The sequence below is a fragment of the Rissa tridactyla genome, chromosome 2 (assembly GCF_028500815.1).
Source record: "Rissa tridactyla isolate bRisTri1 chromosome 2, bRisTri1.patW.cur.20221130, whole genome shotgun sequence".
Classification (NCBI taxonomy): Eukaryota; Metazoa; Chordata; class Aves; order Charadriiformes; family Laridae; genus Rissa; species Rissa tridactyla.
The window spans coordinates 45,062,183-45,086,027 of record NC_071467.1 but is presented as its reverse complement, the minus strand read 5'-3'; the positions used below and the strand labels follow the sequence as shown (position 1 = coordinate 45,086,027).

The window sequence follows — 23,845 nt, the reverse complement described above, 5'->3', positions numbered from 1 at the left end:
ATAAGAATGTACAGAATCTATGCCATATGTTTTTCTGTCATTTAAAGGTCCTTCTTCTTTTAATTTCTTCTACCATTTTTATTTGTTGATGCTCTTCTCATTCACTCATTTTTAGATGTTTTTCTTTTTCCCCCTTCTCTTTTATCCCCTGTTCTTGTATACCAATGCAGGGATTTTTTATTTTTTTTTCTCTTTTCAGCCATGCAGCAGAAGTTAGTTACAGCCAAGGGGTCAGTCCATAAAGCAGTAAAACCTAAACCAATGCCTTTGGGGTGCTGTTGTATGGAAGCACAGAAACCAGTACAATGATTCTGGTTTTTCTTATCATCCAGCTCTCCAAACTGTCTTGGAAGAGGTTTAGATCCTCCATTTTCAGTCAGTATTAACAGAGGGCATCCCAGCAGAGAGGCAATTCCAGTTTAAGTGATATAGGAATATCATTTACGTGTTTCTTTATCACGTTATTCCTACGCAGTCATTCCTTTATTGTCTGTCAACGTGGTCAAGCTTATAAAATGCTGAAATATTTCAGATGGGTTCTTTGGCTGACTAAAACCTGTAAATAATAAAAAATGGAAGTAGAAAAATCATTGCAATGAAATTACAGCTTCTGACATTGGAGTATTAATCTTCACCATATTCTAGTTTTCTACAGGAGCTACTATAGGACTTAACCATGACTTCACTAAATATAAAAGCAAGTAAAACCAAGAAAAACAGCTTCCCATTATTACTACTACATTGAACCCCTGTAGAGATTCAAGGGTTTTTTCAGCTTTTATGCCAACATCATAAATGTCTCCATTTCCGCAGTCTGTGTTTCTAGACACATTTGTACAAGCCCCATAGATATTACTGAAGCAGAGCCAACTTAAAAAAAGTTACTCTGGTGCTTTGTGATCACCTTGAAACTTCTTCCCTTCTATAGTACCTCACATGCTACTTTCATTATAAATTTGTTTTCCTTGGAGAATGAGTTGAATGTCAAAAGGGCAGGCTAACAGGGTTTGAAGCGATTATATTCTCAGAGATTGATAGAGATCGTGATAGCTCAGGAAACCTAATAAAAAAATGAAGAAAAGAAACCTGGGCTCTTCTACCGCAGAGTGATCCCTCTCCTGCACTTCTTGTTCTTCCGTGGCAGAGACTGAGTTCATGTCATTCTTTTCAGGAAAACTGAGAAGGTAGAATTATTCTGTGTTTCTACTTCAGAAGAAACAATCACTGAATCACTGCTGAATACACATTTATATTTCAGTGTTTCAGTATGAAAGAATACTACCATTTCTGGTGACAGTAAAAATATTAAAACTCTGAATAAATATTAATGTCTACACCCAGCAGCGGAATTCACTGATTTAATCGGCAGGAAGGGAATATAGTCCAAACATGTTAAATAAAACTCAGAACTCATCTGCCACCGTGGCCAATGCTTTCTTCACAGTTGCCTGCATATGTGGAGTGTGCCTTCTCCTTTAGCATCCATTCCAAAGGCTCTGACTCTTCTCATGAACAATATAGGAAACTGGGGTGCCTTTTTTGATTTTTATGGTTCTGTCAGCCTCAAGCCCCTAAAAGGCAGGACCTTCTGCACCTTAATCAGAGATGTCAGAGATTATTATGTGATTTATAACTAATGGATTCATATTTATAATAGTCCTCTAGTAAGTGACTGTTTTGTTACTGTATTCTCCCTGCCCACCCCCCCCACCCACCCCACCCCCTCTGTCAGATTACAAGGAAAAGAAAGAGGAGGAGACTTGCCCTAAGCAAGGCCATAAGTCACTATTCTTAATGTGATTAGGACCATCTAAATAATCAGGAAGACCAGTAAAATCTGAAGCATAGAAGTAGATTTTTAAAAGTTCTCTTTTGACTGTGTAAAAAACAGTTTTATTGACATAAATTCAGCAAAGGAGCAGTGATCCCCTAATTCAATATTTGCAGTTTTAGGTGGTAAAAAAAGTAAAAAAAATACCCCAAACCCTGACAAACATTCATGTACTACCAAAACAAGATTGGATTGTTAAAAAATGGTTCTGGGGAAAGTTTTCAAATACCATGTAAAAATACATATCTCGTAAGTATAAAGCTTTCCATTGTCAAGATTTTTGGGTTGAAATAGTAATTTTTGACATGCAAAGTAGGTAAAGCATGGTGAGTACAAAAACCACATTTTAATTATATTGGATTAAATTATTCATCGTGAAATAGTGGCAAACAGCAGTGGGCTATGTTTGATATAAAAGGAACATTTATGGAGATGCAAATAACTTAAGACCTGAGGGGGTAAATACATAAATAGGGAAGCATACAAAGTAATTTATTAAAAATTAAATAGGTCTGTTCATTGTGGGGTGGAAGTACCTTAAGAGAGAGAAAATACGAAGCATTGAAGAGCTCTTTAACACTAAAAAGGAACAGGTAAAAACAAAGAGCGAGTAGAAATCAAACTCAGGTAACTTCAAATTGGGAGGAAGTTAGAAACTGTAAAAGTTCTGATGATTAATCAGTGGAAGGCAGTGGTAAGAGAAGCTGATCACTTCTAAACCGCTTTCTTTTTTTACCACCAGTTTTATTCGAATTGATGCTAGTGGGACAGTGACACTAGCATGTGCATGAAAATCTGTGATCTGTGTTAAGCAATTTGTCAGGCAAGACAATCTAATGATACCACTTCTGACTTTAAAATGTAGCTGTGAGTCATTTTCAACAGAATTGGTCGTAGAATTTACTATGAATAAATATTTCTAATTTATTCTGGCAGAAGCTTGTTTCACCCTATCCTCTATTTTGATGGGTAAAGCCCCATTAACTAACTAATTCCAATGTTGGGATTGGTCAAATCTTCAATACTCCAGAAAAGCAGATACTTACATCACTAGCTTCCAAAATGGGCAGATGGCCTTGTCCTGTTTAGTACTTCAAAGCTGGTTGAATTATGTATGTCTTTTTGTTACCTCTTACATTTTTGATATGCAGTTTTAACGTGTGTGTTTTGGATGTGTGTGCATGTGCATGCATGTGTAAGTGTGTATATTTTAGCAAGATTTAAGTTTCTGATAAATTGGTAAATAAAAATTATTTAAGCAATTTTTGCATATGGGGCTAGAAAAATGTTTGTTAAATTTTTCAGGTAAATTATAAAGAGTACTATAAAAGATTGCAGTTCTCTGCAAGCAAGTTTGCCTTGTTTCCTTGAGTTACTAATGCTCTTCAGCTGCATCCAAGCTTCTCCTTTAATTGTGAGAAAATGCTTTCTATAGTTCAGTTACCTGCCTTCTATCTTCAAGGGGTTACACAAAAATATTTGAAGATTTACAATAAAAAGCACATTTAATTCAGCATAAACCTGGAAACATATTCAGGTGTCAGATCAGCTCTGAAATGAAATATGAGGATAATTGTGAAAGGCAGTCTATGCTATGTTGGGGTGGTGAATCATTGACGTTTATAGCGGGTATCATTCACATCAGTGCAGCTATAATTTTCTTACTATATTAATGAGGACCAACTTGATGTCTCAGAAGACTTGTTTTTCCTTCCATATTTAGTTGTTAGTATGTGTAAAACCCTCAAATGCAGTTATGTTAATTTTCCCACTTAAATTTCCTGTAATTTTGTTCTGCATTTCCAGTAAGTCAAGTGTGGGAAAAGGATGATATAAAAAGCATAGGAAACTACTGAAAATGTTTATGTATTCAGATACATTTTAAAATTAATGCCAATAGACACATAAACATAGAAAGTGAAGGTACAGAATGTATTTTGAGTTATACCATAAACATAATTTGCTCAATGGCTGAGACCTGCATCCTGATGTGATTCCTCTAAAGCACTTCACACGTACTCAAAACTGCTTAGGAGGCGTAAGTAATGGATCCCTTTTATGAATAGGTTAATGCTATATCTAGGGAAAATTAGATATTTAGCCAGGGTTTAGCCAGGTGCCCGTTCATAGAAAAAGTGCTAAACTGTTGAGTGTTTAATTTCTAAACATTTTCATTATTTGGTTTGCTTCCTGTTCTAAATTTAAGACTATTTCAAAAGAAAAGAGGATCCGTTTTTACTCTAACTAGACTTACAGTTGTCTTATAGCTTAAGAAAAATAGTAAAAGTCATAAATGAACTCCATGTCCACTGTCATTAAGACCATCATTAAGTTGGCTTCAGTTATACGATAAACTTCTCAGGCACTATCATTCAGTAATCAAATAGAACTCATGACAAGACCGTTAGAATTTCCATCACTGGATCCCTATAACCATAAGCTGGTGTGTAGCTGCTCTTGCATAGAGATGTGCACACCTCTGACTCAATCATCCATACTTTCTGTGGTTCTGTATGTGATGTCCGTTCATTTCTCTTCACTGTGTACATAGTGATACAATCCTTAATCCATGGTATGTTAATTTGGATAAATTTAATGGGCCCTGAGTGTCAAAGGTATTTATGTTCCTGTAGCTGTACAGCACTGTGTAAGAGTCTTTTTTGAAAGCGAAGAGGCAGTTATTAGATTCATGACAACTGTCACAGTATAAAAGCTTGTTAAGTTTTTATTTGATTCAGAATAGGACGAAGAAATCATATTCGAAAAGTGAAGTTATTAAGTAAGGCTTTTTCTCTTTCCCTTTAATTTTAGAGAAGTTTCTCTTCTTGAAAAAGAAAAAAACCCTTTCTTTGACATTTCTAACGCAATATTAGAATAGCATAGGGAAAAAAAGAGTCAGTTGTGTTGGGCTGGGGCTGCCAATCTCACAGTCTGATCCTGCTTCCTAGAAGAAGCAGCAAGATAAACACACAGAGGAAAAGAAGAAGAATAACAGATACAGAAAACGTATGTTTAAGTGACTCCTGCGACCCCTCTGTTGGTTAAAGGCATCAGCTTTACCTGCTCCTAAGATGTTGCTTTTTGCTGCCTGTCTAGCTATGAGACCCACAGTGGTGTTGCAACATCCTTGAAAGGCAAAGCCAAATTCAACCTTTAAAGTAAGACAAAAGTAATGATGAAAAAGAACAGAAATCATGTGTGAAATATAAATAATGAATAAGGATACTCTGGAAAGACACATATATGTCTCACATCCCAGATGTTCAAGATTTATGCAAAGTCTGAGGTTTCCTCTCACTGTCTTACTCTAATCAGGTTATGTCTCAAGATTGATGTGATACATTGTTTCAGGATTTTATCCACTAATATATTCTGATCCATCAATTTTAATAAGTTTTTTTTGTGTAGCATTTATCAATTTTCTGTTATTTTCTGGTCACATTCTTTAATTAATTGAGTTTTTTCCTGCCTTTCTTTCTGACTACTGCAATAATTAAATTTAGGATAAGATGTTGGAGTTTTATTACATAAAGAATTTAGGAATATAAGCTTTCAGGCAACAGTGACTATACTGTATTTTTTCACTGGATCTGTGTCCCATTCATTATATGAAGAAAATTGTTCCTGTCCCAGGGACAACTATTCAAAAATTTCCTTTGGTGCATTCTCTTCATGGTGGAAGTCTACATATTAGTCTCAACAGCCAGAGTCAGCACTGAAAACAAAAATATTAATTTCCTAATTAATTTTTATTTTGTAGCTTTATGATAGGATCTTCTTTTCCATAGGCACTTTTGAATTTTCTTCAGAGATTAGTGATTATTAGTGAGTATGTGTAAAATACCATTTTTTTTGCACATTTACTGATACAAATCTGCTGACATACTGATATCCAACACATACACTTTCGCTATGCTATCCTAATCTATTCTCAGCCTACCATAATGTATTCATAAGCTATTTGAGTAAGCAAAGAATTCTGTGTTTAAAAAAAAAGAGTAAAGAAAAAAAAAGTATGAGGTCTTGTAAGTAATGCTTTTATTATAATGAATAATCAATTTGGTGGGTAATTTTCCAGCCTTTTATTTAATCAGATTTAATTCTTATGCTTCCAATTTTTGTGTCCTTCATGAGAAAGACTTTTAAAAGACCTTTTCCTACTTTTCAAACAAATGCATCTAAAGCTGAAAAAAGCCAAACCCCACAAAAATTTCACTATGTGAGAATTAAAAGGACTTTTCTTTCACATAGTCTGCCCAGTTCTGTTTTTGAGTCAGATGCTTTTTTTCTATTCTTAAGAGGTACATAGCCTCTTGAAGGAGAAATAGTATATCCTGCTCTCATTTCCCATGGCCAGTAGCGTAACAACCCCTGACAGCTGGGAACCGTAGGAAAGGTTCTTCTCTTCCTATACACCATGGGGATAGAGCACGTTCAGAATGAAATCTTCAAAATGGTAACAGCCAAATTTTGGCCAGAACATCTACATTTTCAGTAGATCTTAACTTGTATTTTTTTTCAAGGGCAGTAAAGGTTGCCTTCCGTACCTGAAGCATTTGTTGCCATTCCAAAGAACAGAGGCCCCATAGCAGCCCAAAAAGCAGTTTCAGGGGATGGTTCTGCTTGTCTCTTTCTTTCTTTGTTTTTCACAAGGACAAACCAATTTCATTCCTTTTCCTAATTTATTTCACAGAACTGATTTAGCTGTTTTAACTACAACGTGAAAATAAAAAATATCCTCAGGCAGGCAACTAATATGGGAAAAAAACCCCAGCTACAACTATTTAAATCTGAGAAAGTTGTAAACAAGGAGTCAGAATGAAAAGACAGAATCACTCCTTAGCATTGCTGTCTATTATCATTATGTTTACTCTTCTGGGATCTGTTCTTAAACTTAATTTCCAGCAAATAATGCCTCAAAGTTTGGAGAGATACAAAACATTAATATCTTCTCAGAAATGTGATCAGCACATTTTTTAATCTCTGTTTATAATTCCATCAGTCTCTGTTTTCTCTTTCAGAGAAAATAACCACCAATACTTCTCTGGAAAGCATTAGAACATTTTTTTTCCCCAAAAGGTTAGTCTGTTTTATGAAAATTTTGAAAATTTTCCTCATATAGCATTAAAATAAATTATTTTAATTTCTGAGTGGAGGTCATTAAGAAATAGGCACAATTATGGCATCAGCTGAGGAGAAACCTGTGTTCAGACTCTTGCTCTGATTCAAATGAGGGTCTTTGAGACTGCATCATCTTTTAATCAGGCAGAATAGGAAATTAATTTTCTTATTCAGGCAGAATAAGAAAGTAATTCAAGCTTACTGATGTACCTAGTAGGTTACAGGGAATGAACATTTCTGTTTCTCTCAAGAAATCAGCCAGATCTTTCTTTCTAATGGAAATTTAATTGAAACTAAAAGTTATCCTGTAATTATAACGATTTTTCCCCTTGAGAAAACATATTTTCATAAAATTTGGACATTGAAAAACATTCTGCCCACTTGTAGTTTAGCTGTCATTCTGTGTTTCTTTAAATGAATATATATATACATGCAATTTCAACATTTTTCTTATGTTTTTTAATATTAAAATTCAGAAGGGTCCAAATAAGGTGAGATAAATACAAACACGTGCGTGACTGCCTGGGTCATTTTTTCTTTATTATTTGATTAATGAGGATACATTGGAGAAGCAGTATCTCTTTTTCACTCTGGAGTGAATCTGTTCCCTGTTGCCTGTACATGCTATTAGAACCATCTCCATAGCAACAAATGGTGATGCTCAAGAAAAGTGTTCCCAAAGTTTCAGATAAAGAAGTAGATCATTAGAATCCCTTAGAAGAAGGATTTATGTTTATGTAGATGGAGCAGATAAGTGAAAGGAGACACAAACAGTAAAATAATCAGGGCACTGATGCCAGCAAGAGTAAAGGCATGATGTGATTTGTTTTTACAGTCGCATTGGAGTTATTGCACTCTTGAATTGATGAGAGAATGCTTTTTATCTTCAGAGCATGGAGGTGCTAGGTTTGAATCTTGCTTATGCTACAAAAGATTTCTTTTTGCAGGGCTGTCTAAACTAGTCAACAAAGAAAACGGGGTTTTTTTGTTTTCTTATCTGCGTATTATTAAGAATTCTTATAAATCATACCACAAATATGAATATTTACCTCATTTCAACAGCTGAAATAAAATTATCTCAAAAATCAACATCTGTTTTGTCTGTTTAGATATACATCTCTGATTAGGATGGTTTGGACATCTTACATGAATTGTTGTTCATGTCAAAAATAACTCACCAGTGTCACTAATATTTACAGTTCTATTGCCAAATTACTCTGTATATCACATATAACTTTACACGTAAGCCATACTTCCAGACAGTTCTTGAGCACCTCCTCTGGAAAAAATCATGTAATGAGCAAGAAACTGGTAGACCTAGCTTTGTTTTCTATCGCACAGGTCTTTGTAGAATAGAACAGCTCAACTCTCACTGACTATAGTAAAAGTTGAGGGTCTCTTCCACCTTAGCGGATTTAAGTAATAGCCAAAATATGAGTATTTAATGCATTCATCATACATAACATGAAAAGACACTGAAATTGAAATCGAAAAGGATCAGTGCTGCTTCTGGAGAAGGCAATCTTTCAAAAGAGAAAAGATTACCTCTGCAGAAGAGAAGGCGATGTCACTACTCAGTGATAAAGAAGCAATCTGCCTTAATTTGAAAGGACCTGCCTAATGAGCCATGCTTGGTTCCCTTAGACAAATTTATTACTCTCACTTAACATGGACATCATTATTAATTAGGCAAGCAGGAGTCATACCATCCTGTCAGCAGAGATACTGGATTACCCTGAAGCTGGGTGTAAGCCAAGGACTTGCCTCACAGCCCATCCTTCAGCAGGACTGCTTTCCTTCTAGTAGGGAACTAGCATACTGCTACAAGTTTTGTGACTGTTCCTCTTCAGCGAATCTGTACCAGTTCACATTGAGAACACCAGGGCAAATGCTACAGCTAATTATTAATGGCATGAAAGAGTTCTTAAAAAATCAACATGGAATTGACTCACTAGTAAGTGATTATAAAAATACAGGGTTATAGCAGATTCTTAAATGGGTAGAATGACATTTTATATTTTAGCTGAAATAACCATTTGGTAAAAGTTAATTAATGAAGACTCCTGCGTAATCCGGACCTGGTTTTGAAACTTGTGACAAGTTTATGTTAAACTTGTGGAGTCCTTGGACAATTCTTAGTTGGATTTGTAAGACAAAATTTTGCTTTGAATTTCTACCTTTACAAGGACATTTGGATAGCTATCTTTTACCTTTTTCTATATATTGTTTCCTACAGCTGTCTATTGTACAAATAGAAACATGGTTAGATACAGGTTTCACTTTTTAGATACCTGACCATAAATGAAAAATTAAAGAAAGATCTTGCAGCTAAAAGGAGCAGAAGCAGTACTAAAGGGAGCCTTGCACCAAATTATTTTTACAAGTAGAATGAGATACCACTAAGTAGGAAATGAATACCTCATATGTCTGTCAACCATGCTTTTCAAACTATAGTAAAACATTTAAATATATTTGACTTGACCTTTTCTTACCATGGACTTAACCATAAACATGGATATCAAAACCGCAAGTACATACAGACCATCAAATTACAGCTAGTCAAAAAAATGACACTATTATTCTATGCAAAATTATTATTTCTATGTAAATGTTGAATTTTGTTTTCATTCCAAAAAAGAACTTCACAAAATTTAAATTCCCATAAAATATTTCAGATCTTTAAAAAATGTTTTTCTGGTATGAATAAATTTTGTTTTGAATTTTATTTTTCTTTTTTTGTATTACTTTGCTTTACTCTGTTCTATTAATGAGTACAATGTGTGTGTTATTTGTCATAATAGGATTTAGTAGTTGATATATTGTAAAATTTTTATATCCAAACCACTGGGGGGAAATGTTACCTGCTATTGATTAGATCTTTTCTAAAGCAAATTATGTTCTCATTTTAATGTATAAATAGCAAAAACATGGTTTAATATTGTAGATCCTATTTAGCTCTTATTTCTCTTTTCATCCTCTAAGATTGATGTAATGCTTAATAAAATCTAGTGCAATTATTGCCAGCAATGTTGGTAATAAAATGCACAAGCTTTTATTTAATCACTTCAAAAGACTATTTTGAGATTTCTGAATTTTTCAAACGCATTTTAACAGAGATCAGTCTCAGTAAAACTTTTAACACTTTCATTTGTCACAGTGTACACAAGAACTCTTCCCTTTTTCCTAACCAGTGTATTCTTCCCAAAAGGAAAAAAAACCTGTAAGAAAGGGAGAGTCTAACAATGTAATGCAAAAGCATTAAACCTTAGCTGGGCTCAGCTAGAGATATGCATTCTGGAACTGTGCGTTGCACTAAACTCCCTCTCATTTAAAAACAGGGACTATTGGTTCATTTTTTTTTTTTAGTGACTGTGATTCCTGTGATCCCACATAGTGCCACAGTCTTGTTTCAAATAAGGTTTAAGAGTTTTGTGCACAATTGTGTTAGTAAAAATTAATGGTTCTCTACTGACTGTTGACAAGAATAGGTGAAAATGAGTTCAAAATATTTTTAGTTTCTTCTGAGGTTGTAGCTATGAAGAACTTCCTTGGGACAGATATGTACCTTACACACGAGTTTTGTCAGACTCCGTGCTGAATAGGTCCATTTGGTTATAGACCAACATACACGTTCAATCAGGTGTATCTCTGGGAGCTTAAAGAGTTTAAGACCCCGCTTCAGATCTGTTGGAGGAGAAGTGCTGTTATACTACACGAAGTAGCTGTTCTTCCCTGGAGGAGTGAGGGTTGCCCAGTGCTTTTACTCATCCAGTTCCTATTGATGGGGTTTGTATTGTCAGGTGCTAGATACAAGGTTTTATGTTGCTACACGTATCCACAAGATTAAACATTTTTCACGGTGCTGCTGCTCTGCGCTTTGAGGCTGAGCATGTAGTAGAGCATAGGTGTCATTAACAACAACCTAGACATTATGATCTCTAATCTCTTTTTTAAATGCTAGTCAAAACATGCTGTGAGCAGAATTGACATTTTAGTTTTAGCAGAAGGGCCTGAGTGGAAATTAAAAAAAAAAAAAGAAGACAAAAAAAAGAGACAAAAGTATTTGTCATAGGACATAGGCTATTATTCAGCTACATCTAACTAGTTCAACTACACAGTCCTTTGAACACTTGGAAAAATATCTGTGAGAATATTAATTTCTTTGGAAATGCTATTTTTAAGATCTAACAGCCTATGTTCATTCTGATTTTTCCATCCATGACTTAAAACTACTGAGCTTTATGACAATGAGCTACTAAGTTTAGGATTTGATGGAAGTAAGGAATGAGATTGTTCCACAGTGACTGGTCATTTTAAAATCTGAGCAACTTGGTTTTGTTGTGGTGATTGCAAAGAGAGGATAAGTTGCCTCCATACCTGATTATTCCAGAAACTGTAAAGCAGTTTTGAACTAAGAGCATTCACGAATGCTTGCCATACTGGCTTTCTCGAGCAGGTCTGTCACATGTCTACGGAATGAAAAGAAAGAGGAAAATAGTGCTTACTCTTCCATTGCCTACTTATCTGCCTGAGTGCAGCAGTTTCATACGGATTCCTGTTTTATGTATTTCCATTTCAGTCAGCTTTAGGTTCCTGGTTCTCTGCCCTAGAGACAGCTGGCTTGAACAACATAAGGTGCTCTTCCAGCTTGTATCAGCTGGTTACAGTCCCCTTGGTCTATTCAAGTTGTGTATAACCAGAAGGCAATACTGTCCTGTAAGTCTCCTTTACTGATCCCAACTGTGTGCTCTACTATGGGGTAGCATTGTAGAAATTGCATCCAAGCTACATATACTCAAATTTCCACATGTATTTGCAAGAACAGCTAGTGAGCTTGTGTCTTGTGACAGGTACTTTGCTGTAGTAGGGACAAAATTAAGTAAAACTCTTTCTGCACTTGAATTTTTCACAAGGACAAATTGCATGCCTGAATTTTAGCATAAAGCATCCTATATTAAAAAAATCATTGAAAAAATTTTTAATGATGGATTTCCTGATTAACTCGGTTATTCTTTTATTTAGTGCCAATTACAAATGCTAGCAATCATTAAATATTATATATTCATAACCTGATATCCATTGTGTGGTGGTGTGTTGAAAGTAAAGCCAAAATTAGCTTCTTCCTCCAGGTCCAAAGCCAGCAACCTAACCACTGGCAGCCACTATAGTCTCTACTGGCAGTATGCAGCTATAGACAAATTTTATGTTGGATTTTGTAAGCCACCAGAAATGTGAACTTGTTTTGTCTAGTCTCTATAGGGAAAATAGAACAGATGGACTTTTCATACTGCTTAAATAAATCGATTGCTTCCTCTGGCCAGCCTTCCAGAGTAGGGTTGGTGAGTCAAAGAGGTCAGAGAAGCTATTTGTGTTCTTCTCATGTGAATAGAAAGTTGACACCTTTTATAGAATTGATCTAATTTAAAAGCATATAGCTGATACCATTTTTGAGAATTGATTTGTTAAACTATTGGAAGTTATGCTATGTTGTTCTGTACCAACCTGAATGTAGGTGGCCTGTTTAAAATTCATTGAAATTTGAGTGTTTAGACCAAAACCCTAATTTTCAGTTCCTGAGCTCTCAGTAGTTGCTACCTTGTTATATCATTAAAAATGCCTTTTAAAAATACTAGGTTTGAGGCATAGATGTTTGCAATTAAAAATATTAATTGATGTATGCCAGATTATATAACTTCAGGTTTTCATCAGGACAGTGATCTACTGGACCGGCGGAAACACTGCTTCAGTGTCCAGTCTGAATCTGGAGAAGATCTTTACTTTTCTGTGGAACTAGAGTCTGACCTAACACTATGGGAAAAAGCCTTCCAAACAGCAACTTTTTTAGAAGTTGAACGGATACAGGTGAGAACAACTGTTGTGATGATTACTTTTTTTCACATTAACAAACAAGGTCTATATGAAATAATGATGCAATTTAAGAAATTTGCTGACTTCCTGCAGCTCTCAAATTATTATTGTTTTATGTATGAACAAAATCGTACCCAAGATACATTATTCCTTTTTCACACGTTTCTTGTTTCATTCGTATTTACTCATCAGATGGGCAGAGGAGAGATGGATGACATCCAGGTACATATTGCTGCTGGATTTTATAGCAAATTTACATAACATAGTATTTAAAGATAACTCTGTTTTTCTCACATGACCAAAAAGCCATGTTTCTTTGATTTGAAAAAGGAGAAAAAAATATCCACCACAATTATAATTCACCTGATCCTAGTTGTTATGTTGATGTTCTCATAATAAAAAATACATGTAACTGGAACAGCTTTAGTTGATGTTCCCATGAGTTATTCTGTATACACGCCTACAAAAGTCTTATTAATATATCAGCCTGTGCAAGTATTGGTTAACGCGCACTTTTGCTGCACTCATTTTCTGCATCCTCCTGGGAATGCAAGCACTGACAGTTTTTTATTTAGACAAATTGTTAGTTATGTATTAGCCCTCTTCTGACCTATAAACCAACACATGCAGATGGACTGAATTAGTATATACTAGTGATGATCCATTCTGCAAGAACTACGCTGCTGTCAGTTGTAAAGCACATTATCTTTTGTTGGAAGAGGAGTCGAAGAAGGTTCAGCTTTTCTCTTTAAGTTCATGCACTCCGCTACCTTTTACAGGAGCTATTCTTACCTTCTGAACTCCTACTGATAAGCGGAAAAATATAAGTGTAGTTTTTCTGTATAAAAATTGCAACAATATATATCCTCTGCTACAAAAAATGTGAGATGCTTTGTCTTTCTCATATAACTGACTGAAACATTATTTGTAGAAGCACTACTGTGCCATCAGTAAAAGAATATATGGCAATTTTCTTGAATAAGTTTTATCCCGGAAGCCACTTCGTATTTGTTCTTCTCTAATATTGATTCATATTGTAGGATTTTTAGCTTTTGGTTTGGTTTGGTTTGTTTTTTTCTTTTTTCTCTTGGGTTTTAGAATTACATTTATTCAAAATTGCTCCCATGTTTCCCAAAAAAGTATTTCTCTAATAATCTTAACCTCAGGTTAATCTTAATCTTTCCAGCTTTCTTTTCACTCTACTGACATTCAGAGTAGCAATTATGAACTTGAAGTAATGATTTCTTGAGACAGAATTCCTGAGATGGGTTATAGCAAATTTGTGAATGTGAACAAACAGGCTTCTCATGATAGATTATTATTGTGGAACTCACACTTACGATTTCACTTTTTTTTTTTTTCTTTATTTCTTGCCTCTCTTTCTATATCTCAGCTCGGAAAAAAAATTAGAATATTAATTTTTAGCATAACTGATCTTGGCCTCCTCATTTTTTCTTTCAGCAATTTGTTACTGCTTTCATCCACCAATTTGCAGATTCAGATAAAATCTGGTTTGACTAAGTAGTGGTATAGTTTGTCTCCAACAAGTTTTTTCATTGCTCCATAAGAAACACAGGTGACAAGTACAAAATTGAGGTATCAACTATACGTTTTTACTAAATTTGTGTTTTACGCAATCATATTCATATGAATATTCAAATTTCATGTGAATGATAATCCAGCTGTGTGCAGGTTTGTCTTACTGTGAAATCATATAATTTAGAAAATATAACTGCAGTTTAAAACTGCCATTTAAAATTATTCGAATGTGTTGTGTACTATTCCGTAATCATAAACATAATAACAGAGTTACTCAACGAGTATAAATTGGCATTAACCTCTATGAAAGGTTAATCAGGGCCCTATTCTGATTTAATTCTAAAGGATATATCAGAAAATAATATATTTTTAAAATACCTCACTATAAATATGTAATAAATTCTGTTTAAGCCTAATTCATTGCTTCTGCCAGAGGTGTATCTAAAACAAAAATCAGGCAGTTTTTTGTTTGTTTTTTTTTTCTTTAGGAAAGAAATATATTAAAAGAAACATAGTCAAGCTGCTAATAATTTAGCAATATTATGTGGTACAATATTGTAGTGGTGCCACTGTGGTGTGTTACAGGCAATCTTTAGTTAGTTTTCTTTAGAGTAGTAAGAGACGCTAAACCGTTTTCCTAATTACCTATTAAAAGAAAAAAAAATGTAGTTGAAATGGAGATCCTTTTTATCTCACAGCATTGTTATATGAAGAATCCGAGACTATTATAGCGTGCATAATGGTGTGCAATTATATATGATTGTCAGGTTTCCTTTCTGTTCCTGCTACTTTATGCTAAAATTTTCACCACTTCATCATTATTATTTTTTTCTTGCTGTCCTTCTTGTTTGTACTGGAGTTGTTTGTACCCTAATATAAGGATTATTGTGTAAGCTGCTTTGCGTTACAGTACTTTAACCTTTGTCTCCATTGAAGTTGAGTCTGAATTTGAAAGTCTGAATTAAATGTTGGACTTATACTACGGTTTCCTTTATCTTCAGAGATAGCTTACACTAGGTTTACAACGTATCATTCTTTCCATAATTTAAACTGTGTGTATTGAGGGAGTAGAATCTAAGGAACAACTTTGGGTTGTCTCCTTCAGCCCCTGCCTGACCCATTGAATTATTCAGAAAGTCTATTTCAGATTCTGTATTCTGTGAGAGAACAAGAGACGAGTGATGAAATATCTTCTGCTTCTTTTGGGAGGGGGATGCTTCAGTTCTGATAAGGTTTTCATGAGCTCTATGTGAGAAATCAGCAACCAAAGCCAAACATCCACAGTATATATTATTAATAGTCACTGTTAATGATTTAAAGCGTTTCTTAAATGTATGAGAAATTTTAAATTATCAAGTCTCCACGGAAGAATTTCTGCATTTTTTTTTCTCCAAATGTCTGAATTAAAAGGCAAATTAAAGAAAATAAAGATGAGAAAAATGTTAACAGAGTTAAGGAGTGTCTGAATGTTCACATTCTTACTCTCATCTATGACCAGATCATGTGCAAGTGCATACAACACATGCATAAAGCAAGAGACATTCTTCCCAAAATAAATGAAAATCTCGCTGTCCAGAGAGCCTTTTGTTATTCTCACGTTTTTACTTCTCTGTAATGGAATATATGATCCGAGGTAATAGACTGGTCTTACGTACATCAGCATAGACTGGTTGTCTAAACCTTACAATGCAGTTTCTTCCTACTGATAACCGCATTGAGCTGAACTAGGTATTTCTCCACGGACCGTGCGCTGCCTTTTGTAGAAACAACCTTCAGTCTGGGAAGCAGGTTGCTTTTTCAGTGCAGCATTGAACCGAGACTGATATGTCCTGTTTCTCATAAATCTTAACTTCTCAGTGAAGCTAATTAGCCCAGGGACAGCGCTGTGCTTAAGCAGAGATAGCTGTGCCAGCCCAGCGTGGTGCTGCAATGCGCATTGTAGGCTGACCTTTGGCGTGGAGGTGGGAGGTCAGATGAGTTAGATGGCCATACATATTTTAAACCTGATATACTGTGTCCTTGCCAAATTTTAATTCTCAGTAAAGGCTCTATGTCTGTTCTAGATATCTTGGAGGTCTACAAATAAAAATGTAGTTTGCGTCTTGTAGGAAGTTATCGAGATAATTCTACAAAACTGTACATCTTTTGCTTTGCATGTGAAAGCTGAGCATTTTTGCGTATGTGAATTCATTAAGTAGTAAGTCACTGTGAAATAGATTATTTTGCATTCTTTTCTTCTACTAATGAGATGTTGCCAAAGGCAGTATCCTCTCCTTTTCTAACAACACTGATTTATGATCAAAGTTTATGTATTCACAGCAGTTTTATGGTGTAGCTGCTCCAAAAAAGGACACTTTTATTTGCTAATATAAACACAAATACCGTATGACTGCAACACTACAGAGCTGAATCATTGATTTAGTAATTAAAAATTTTGGGGATTTATGCATTAATAGTTATAATGATCAAGTGCACCTCTATACTGTATGAATTCATATTTTATACATGTAGTGAAGTACGTGAAGTTCTTTCAGTATTGGAAGCTACAATAGACCAGTCACTGCTTTTCATCTCAACAGCAGCAGCAGGAAACCTTTCATTTACTGACACGCAATTATAGCTTTTGAACACCTGTGGTGGATCACAAAGTAACATATGACATCATCTTGTAAAACACGTGTCATGGATTGTTTTTACTTCTGAGTTATAGATGCCCATGCCTTGTCTATAGACTTGCTTAAATCCTGCACTTGTGCCCCACTGATAACTAACAGTGTCCTTCAGCTTCAGTGATGGATATCACTGTGTTTGAAACCTGGATTCTAGAGCTCCAAGGTGTGTGCACAAAGATTAACCAACAACTGTTTGTATGCATTTGAGACCTGATTTGATCAATGAAAGCAATTCACTCAAATACTTCAGTTCCAGAAAAGAAATCTATATTGAAGTGTAAGAAAGTAAAATTTAATGTAAGCAAAGAATGCATATAGCTATGAAATTTTCCATTTTCCTTCATTACAACGTTTATTCCAACTCTTAGAAGCTGTTAATAAGCCTTTCAGCTTCTTGTGTTCTGGGGATGACCATTTGGAATCCAACGAGCCCACCCAAAGAATATATAAGTAAAAACATGTGATTTATCCTTAGTAATCAAAATGTCAAAAATAATAATATATTCTTTTGTAACACTGATAATTTAGTAACTTACATTGTCCCCATGTTTACAATTTATATTTTGGTTCTTTGACACATTATATATCATGGAAGTTTTTGTTCTCATTTTGTATATTTAGTGGCTACAGCAACATTTGAGTAATATAACTATATTTTATTTAATCTGGAGGTTAAAATTTCTGTAAAATAAGAATGGTTTCTTTAAAGAATTTACATCAGATTTGGAAGTGGTTTAGTTTTTTTATGTATCTTGTAATGAAAAGTGCAAGTTTGTTATTTTGTACCTGAAGTCAGCCTTCAGGCATAGCAATAGTTTTGATCCTGAAAACGAGACTATAGTTGTCTCATAGCATGTATTGAAGTGTGCTGTTATGGAAATAAATAGATGCATAGATTTAAAAATCATAGAATGAGAAAGTCTTCCAGGACCTCAAGTTTTCTCATAGAAACCTTTGAGAAATATTGGTCCACTTTTCAGATTTTTTTCAGCCTTTTTCACTGAGATTTAGAACAACACAAAAAAACCTGAACAGCATACCAAAGAGATATTTTACAAATGCTTTTTTTTTTTAAAAAAAAAGATAAAAGGAATATATTAATGTCAGAGGAAGTTACCAGGTGCCAAAACAAATCATAGAATCATAGCATCATAGAACGGTTAGACTTGGAAGGGACCTTAAAGATCATCTAGTTCCAATCCCCCTGCCATGGACAGGGACACCTTCCACTAAACCATATTGCCCAAAGCCCCATCCAGCCTGGCCTTGAACACTTCTGTGGATGGGGCATCCACAAATTCCCTGGGCAACCTGTTCCAGTGTCTCACCACCCTCACAGTAAAGAATTTCTTCATAATATCTAATCTAAATCTACGCCCTTTCAGTTTAAAACTGTTACCCTTCATCCTGTCGCTACACTCCCTGATGAAAAGTCCCTCCCCACCTTTCCTGTAGGCCCCCTTTAAGTACTGAAAGACCGCTATAAGGTCTCCCTAGAGCCTTCTCTTCTCCAGGCTGAACAATCCCAACTCTCTCAGTCTGTCTTCATAGGAGAGGTGCTCCAGCCTCCTTATCGTCTTTGTGGCCTCCTCTGGGCTCGTTCCAATAGGGATTCCAGAGCTGGATGCAGTACTCCGGGTGGGATCAAAAATAATTAAAACTTCCCTATTAGTAGCTATCATTGGTAAACCACGGAGGCAATTCTGATTCTGATTTATTTTTTCCCTAATGGAAGCAAAGCCTCTTACAATACTTAGAAAACTTCATCACTGATATAAAACCTTTGATTTGAAATACACTGGCAATAAATTGACACAAATCACACACAAATGACTTAATTCTGATAATAATTTTGATAATTTTGAGAAACTTTAGAATAAAGACACATAAATACTGGTCCTAGAAAGAAATTGAAGGAATGTGTTCTGTGGTAACTACCTTCTCTGATTTTTCTTTTACAGTGCAAGACGTATGCCTGTGTTTTGGAGAGTCATCTTATGGGACTTACCATTGACTTTAGCATGGGCTTTGTCTGTTTTGATGCTGCCACAAAGGTAAAGATCTAAGACTTGTTTCCATCACATAGACTTGTTTCCATCACATCAAATTAATTATTATTACCTGTTATTTCTTATATTTTGGGATAAGTAGTACATCCTTAAAATGTACTTCTTATTTTTATCACAACAGATCATCTCTTGTCAAACCTCTTGCTTTAGTTTAAACTTGGGTGTGATTTCTAAATGATGTGAAAAATTGTATTCTGCTATGTGCTTGTTATTGAAGAGTCAATAACAATATCATTCTAAAAACAGCATCAAGTCTTCATTGTTTAATTTCACATGAAAGCCCAGCCTGATCCAGTTTGATGTTTCTTTCACTGGTGCATCCTTGGTTTTGATAGGAAATAATCTTCTTGGTTCCAAGCTGATCTGCGAGCCTTGAAAATAACTTGCCTTTCTCTTCTCCTGTTTCATGAGTGGGAGTGTGTGCTGTTACAGCAATTCTTAGTTTATGTTTTAGATATTTTTGTTCAAGTGTCTGTAAAAAGACAAATTACCCATGGTCTGTATTTCTCATGCTTTTCCCATCAGCCTTAAAAAAACTCAGTACAATTGATTAAATATTTTGCTATATCAAGTGAATAATACGACATCAGTTTCCAGATTATATTAATGCAACTCCAAATCTCAGTAAAATCATCGAGACCCTACATATGTTTACATTTGCACTAACAGTTCACAAGTACTAAAATGTAAGCAGGCTTCATTGCTACTACTTGCCACTGCTGTTATGGGAGAATGTGAAATATTTTTTCTGGGTTCCATTTCTCTTCAGTACATGTTTTCCTTTGAGATGCCGCAGCATATTTTCTTCAGAATATGCTCCTGTCCTCTATCTTCAGTCAAACCTTCCCACAACATTAGTCCACTGATCAGAACCCTTTTATTCTTTCCACTCCATTGTACTGTTTGCTTGCACAAGGTGTGGTGAATTTGAAATTAGAATCATAGAATCATAGGGTTGGAAGGGATCTCTGGAGATCGTCTAGTCCAACCCCCCTGCCAGGGCAGGGTCACCTAGAGCAGGTTGCACAGGAATGCGTCCAGGCGGGTTTTGAATGTCTCCAGAGTTGGAGACTCCACCACCTCTCTGGGCAGCCTGTTCCAGTGCTCTGCCACCCTTAAAGTAAAGAAGTTCTTCCTCATGTTTAGGTGGAACTTCATATGCTCAAGTTTGTGCCCATTACCTCTTGTCCTGTCCCCGGGCACCAGTGAAAAGATCCTGGCCCCACCCTCCTGACACCCACCCTTTAAGTATTTGTAAGTGTTGATAAGGTGTCCCCTCAGTCTTCTTTTTTCCAGACTGAAGAGACCCAAATCCCTCAGCCTTTCTTCATAAGAGAGGTGTTCCTGTCCCCTAATCATCTTGGTAGCGCTCTGCTGCACCCTCTCCAGCAGTTCCCTGTCCTTCTTGAACCGGGGAGCCCAGAACTGGACACAGTACGCCAGGTGTGGCCTCACCAAGGCAGAGTAGAGGGGGAGGATGACCTGCCTCGACCTGCTGGCCACACTCTTCTTGATGCACCCCAGGATGCCATTGACCCTTTTGGCCACAAGGGCACATTGCTGGCTCATGGTCATCCTGTTGTCCACCAGGACTCCCAGGTCTCTTTCCACAGAGCTGGTCTCCAGCAGCTCAGCCCCCAACCTGTACTGGTGCATGGGGTTATTCCTCCCCAGGTGCAGCACCCTGCACTTGCCCTTATTGAATTTCATAAGGTTCCTCTTTGCACAGATCTCCAGCCTGTCCCGGTCTCTCTGTATGGCGGCACAGCCTTCCGGTGTGTCAGCCACCCCCCCCTAGCTTTGTGTCATAAAATTCAAATACTTGTGTATGCATATTTATTTTTGATAAGCAAATAGTCTTGTATGATTCATCAGTGAAATACGTGACTCTCAACTTAGGAGGTATGGCACAAAAAATCAGTGCAACAGAATTAAAATGCAGTGGCTCAGAAAAAAATGTGTATATTTCCCCCCATCATCCAATAGTATTACAGCAATGCTTTTGTATAACGATAATTTGCATCTTCTTCAAAGCTCTTGTACATCTCTGATTCTCAAAAGACTTCAGACTCTTTCAAATTCATTACCTGCAGTACAAATATAGACCAAATATCAGATAGAAAGCACAGGCAGAACTGCCTTCATACATGTTACCTTGGCTGAAGGCTGTGGCACCCTTTTGGTATGTCCTTAGAACATGTACAGCAGATTTCCAGACACAGAAGAAAGCTCTAGTAGAGATATAACCTCACGTGCTTTCTCAAATAAATCATTGTGCCTTTCCAGATGTAGAAAATTTCTGCAGACAGCATCTTGGTGAACAATATTGCTTATAAAACAGATTCTTCCTTGCCCTCACTGTTACGTCCTGGTCTGACTATGTTTGGTCCAGGAGGGGTTTGTACTGATTCTGAGCATGAGATTAAGACACAAACGAGGTTAGATGCCGCTCACTGCGGATTTATTGTTATTCCCCAGCATTAGTCACTGAAACGAGTAGAGTAAAGGAGGATGTAGAGAAAAGGCAGAAATGAGAGAAGCAGAATTACGGAGCACAGCAAGAGTATAGTCACCACCACAGGCCCGATGGTGTCTTGCTGGTCCTTGGAGTTCAACGGCGTCCCGTTGATCCGTAGTTCTCAAGTGGCGGTGGTGAGGGTCCCAACTGTGGTCTGGCATGGCACGAGTTTATAGTCCCTGTCAGCTCATATTTTGATAATCAGCATGCAGGTCATCTTGGCTTGGCCAATCACCGTTTGACGCAGTTGCTGGGTGAGATTTTCCATCCCTTGTTGCTTGGGCAGCATTTGGTTTAGCAAAGTCTTCATGCCATATTTGGGGTACCCTTGGTTGGCACATACACCACGCAGGCAGCAGCAGGTGAACTTCCAGACATCCTGTTGGTCTGCCAAAAGTCTGCACCATCTTCCCTTCAGCCCGTAGGCAGCAAACCCAACAGGAAACCTTGCAAACCTCCTGTTGGCTTGCAGAAAATTAAGCAAACTTGAGACAATTATTTTTAGGTTCCAGTCTCTCACACTCACAAATAGATTTTTTCTTTCAAAGCAAAAAGTAGGAAAATATTTCAAGGATTAAAATTGACCGCAGAAACACCAAGGCAATATTTAGCATTGACAGTAAATTTGCATTCAGCTCTTCTCTCCTCCTCATCCTACCTCATGTTCCCTACCAGGTCACATAGGTAGTATGAAAAGTACATTATAAACTCCAACAGTAAAACAAGTGCAGCAAAAAATTAGCATCTTACTTCCATTTCAAGCCAGAAGAGTCCTGACTCGGTAGGTTGGGAACCTACTCAAACTAAAATCACACTGCACAACCAAGTATCAGAAGATCCACAATGCAAGACCACTGGAGTGAAGCTTTGATGACTTGATGACAACCATAAGAAAGCCAAGAAGGAGTTTTCCATCTTCCAGGTCTCCCAAGCTTGAGAAGGCCCATAAAGCATTGTAAGACTACGAGGCAATTTTACTTTTTCCTCTCCCCTACATCTCTAAAGCCGTGAAACCATGGAATAAACCTGTTCCTTCTGGGGTGGCATCTAGCCTCAGCATCCAAAAAGTTCTGAAATTTCAAGCGAAGCATTAACTGCAGCTGAGTGCCTGGGGATCTTGAGGGTCTAAATACTGATGAAAGAGGAATCTGAAAAAGTTTTCATCAGTTTGAATGATGTAGCAGATGTGTGAAGGGATCTCCTTCAGAAAGGGAAGGGCTTCATAGGCATTATGTGGACAGAACAGAAAAGTGTAGATTTCCTCATGAACTAGAGGAAAGACATTTTTATTGCAGTGAATAGGCTGTAGTTGTAACTAGAGAAAGTGTAGTACATTTTGCGTCATGTGCAACTAACATACTGTGATGCTCCTCCTCCTTCTCTCCTGCCAGCCTTGCAGTGGGTAGCAGCCCACAGAACATTTATTAGACCTGGACCAGTTTTAGAAATCTCTCAGTCGGTACCACTCATTCACTACACTTAACATACAGGTTGCAAGGAGGAGCAGGGGGCTCCTGCTGATCTATGAAATCTATCACCAACACCGTACTATGTCACCCTGGTCTTCAAAGGTCCTGAGACCACACAGCAGCTGCATGCTGCGTCAGAAGTGATTCCCTCAAAAAAAATACTCTTTTGCATTTTTCAGTGTTGCACTTATCTCCTAGTTTCCCTTCCACTATTTCCACTTGCACTGTCCATATTTCCTCTGTATTTCTTGCACTTTCTGTGTTTTCATGTTAGACTGATAAAATCAATTTTGCCTTAATTCTTGCCAATTTTTCTTTTAAAAGTGGGGTTTATTTTCCTGCATAGATGGAGGGACCATGCTGGTAAAGCTCAGGAATCAGTACACGGAGAATCCTGAAGGTTTCAGGGTTTGTTTCATTTTTCTTTGATACAGAAAAACAGACAAGCAGAGAGTACAGTTTAAGATAAAGACACTGTGTTAAAAATGCCTGATTTATTAGATAGCATGCATACCAGAGATATGCCACATACTAATCCATTCATTAGGCATGGAGAACCTGTACATTGGAAATTCAAGAAAATAAATGAATAGCAATAACTGAGACTATTAAACTCATTATAGATTTATAATATGAAGACCTCGAGACCGTGGGTTTTTTCTCACTTACAAATCCAGACCTCCCAAAATGAAGCCTTTAAAGCATAAAACCCACAAGAATTATAACTATTTTATTTCTATAAGCCGTATGCAAAAGCT

General features: G+C 36.4%; 1 protein-coding gene across 1 annotated transcript in view; it reads left to right on the top strand.

The window, feature by feature from the left end:
• Positions 1-23,845, top strand: part of SNTG1 (syntrophin gamma 1) — a 166,621-nt gene that overhangs the window by 121,245 nt on the left and 21,531 nt on the right. Inside the window, exons 14-15 of the mRNA XM_054189470.1 lie at positions 12,662-12,814; positions 18,993-19,085. Coding sequence (XP_054045445.1) covers positions 12,662-12,814; positions 18,993-19,085 — 246 coding nt within the window. The remainder of the gene's footprint in view (positions 1-12,661; positions 12,815-18,992; positions 19,086-23,845) is intronic.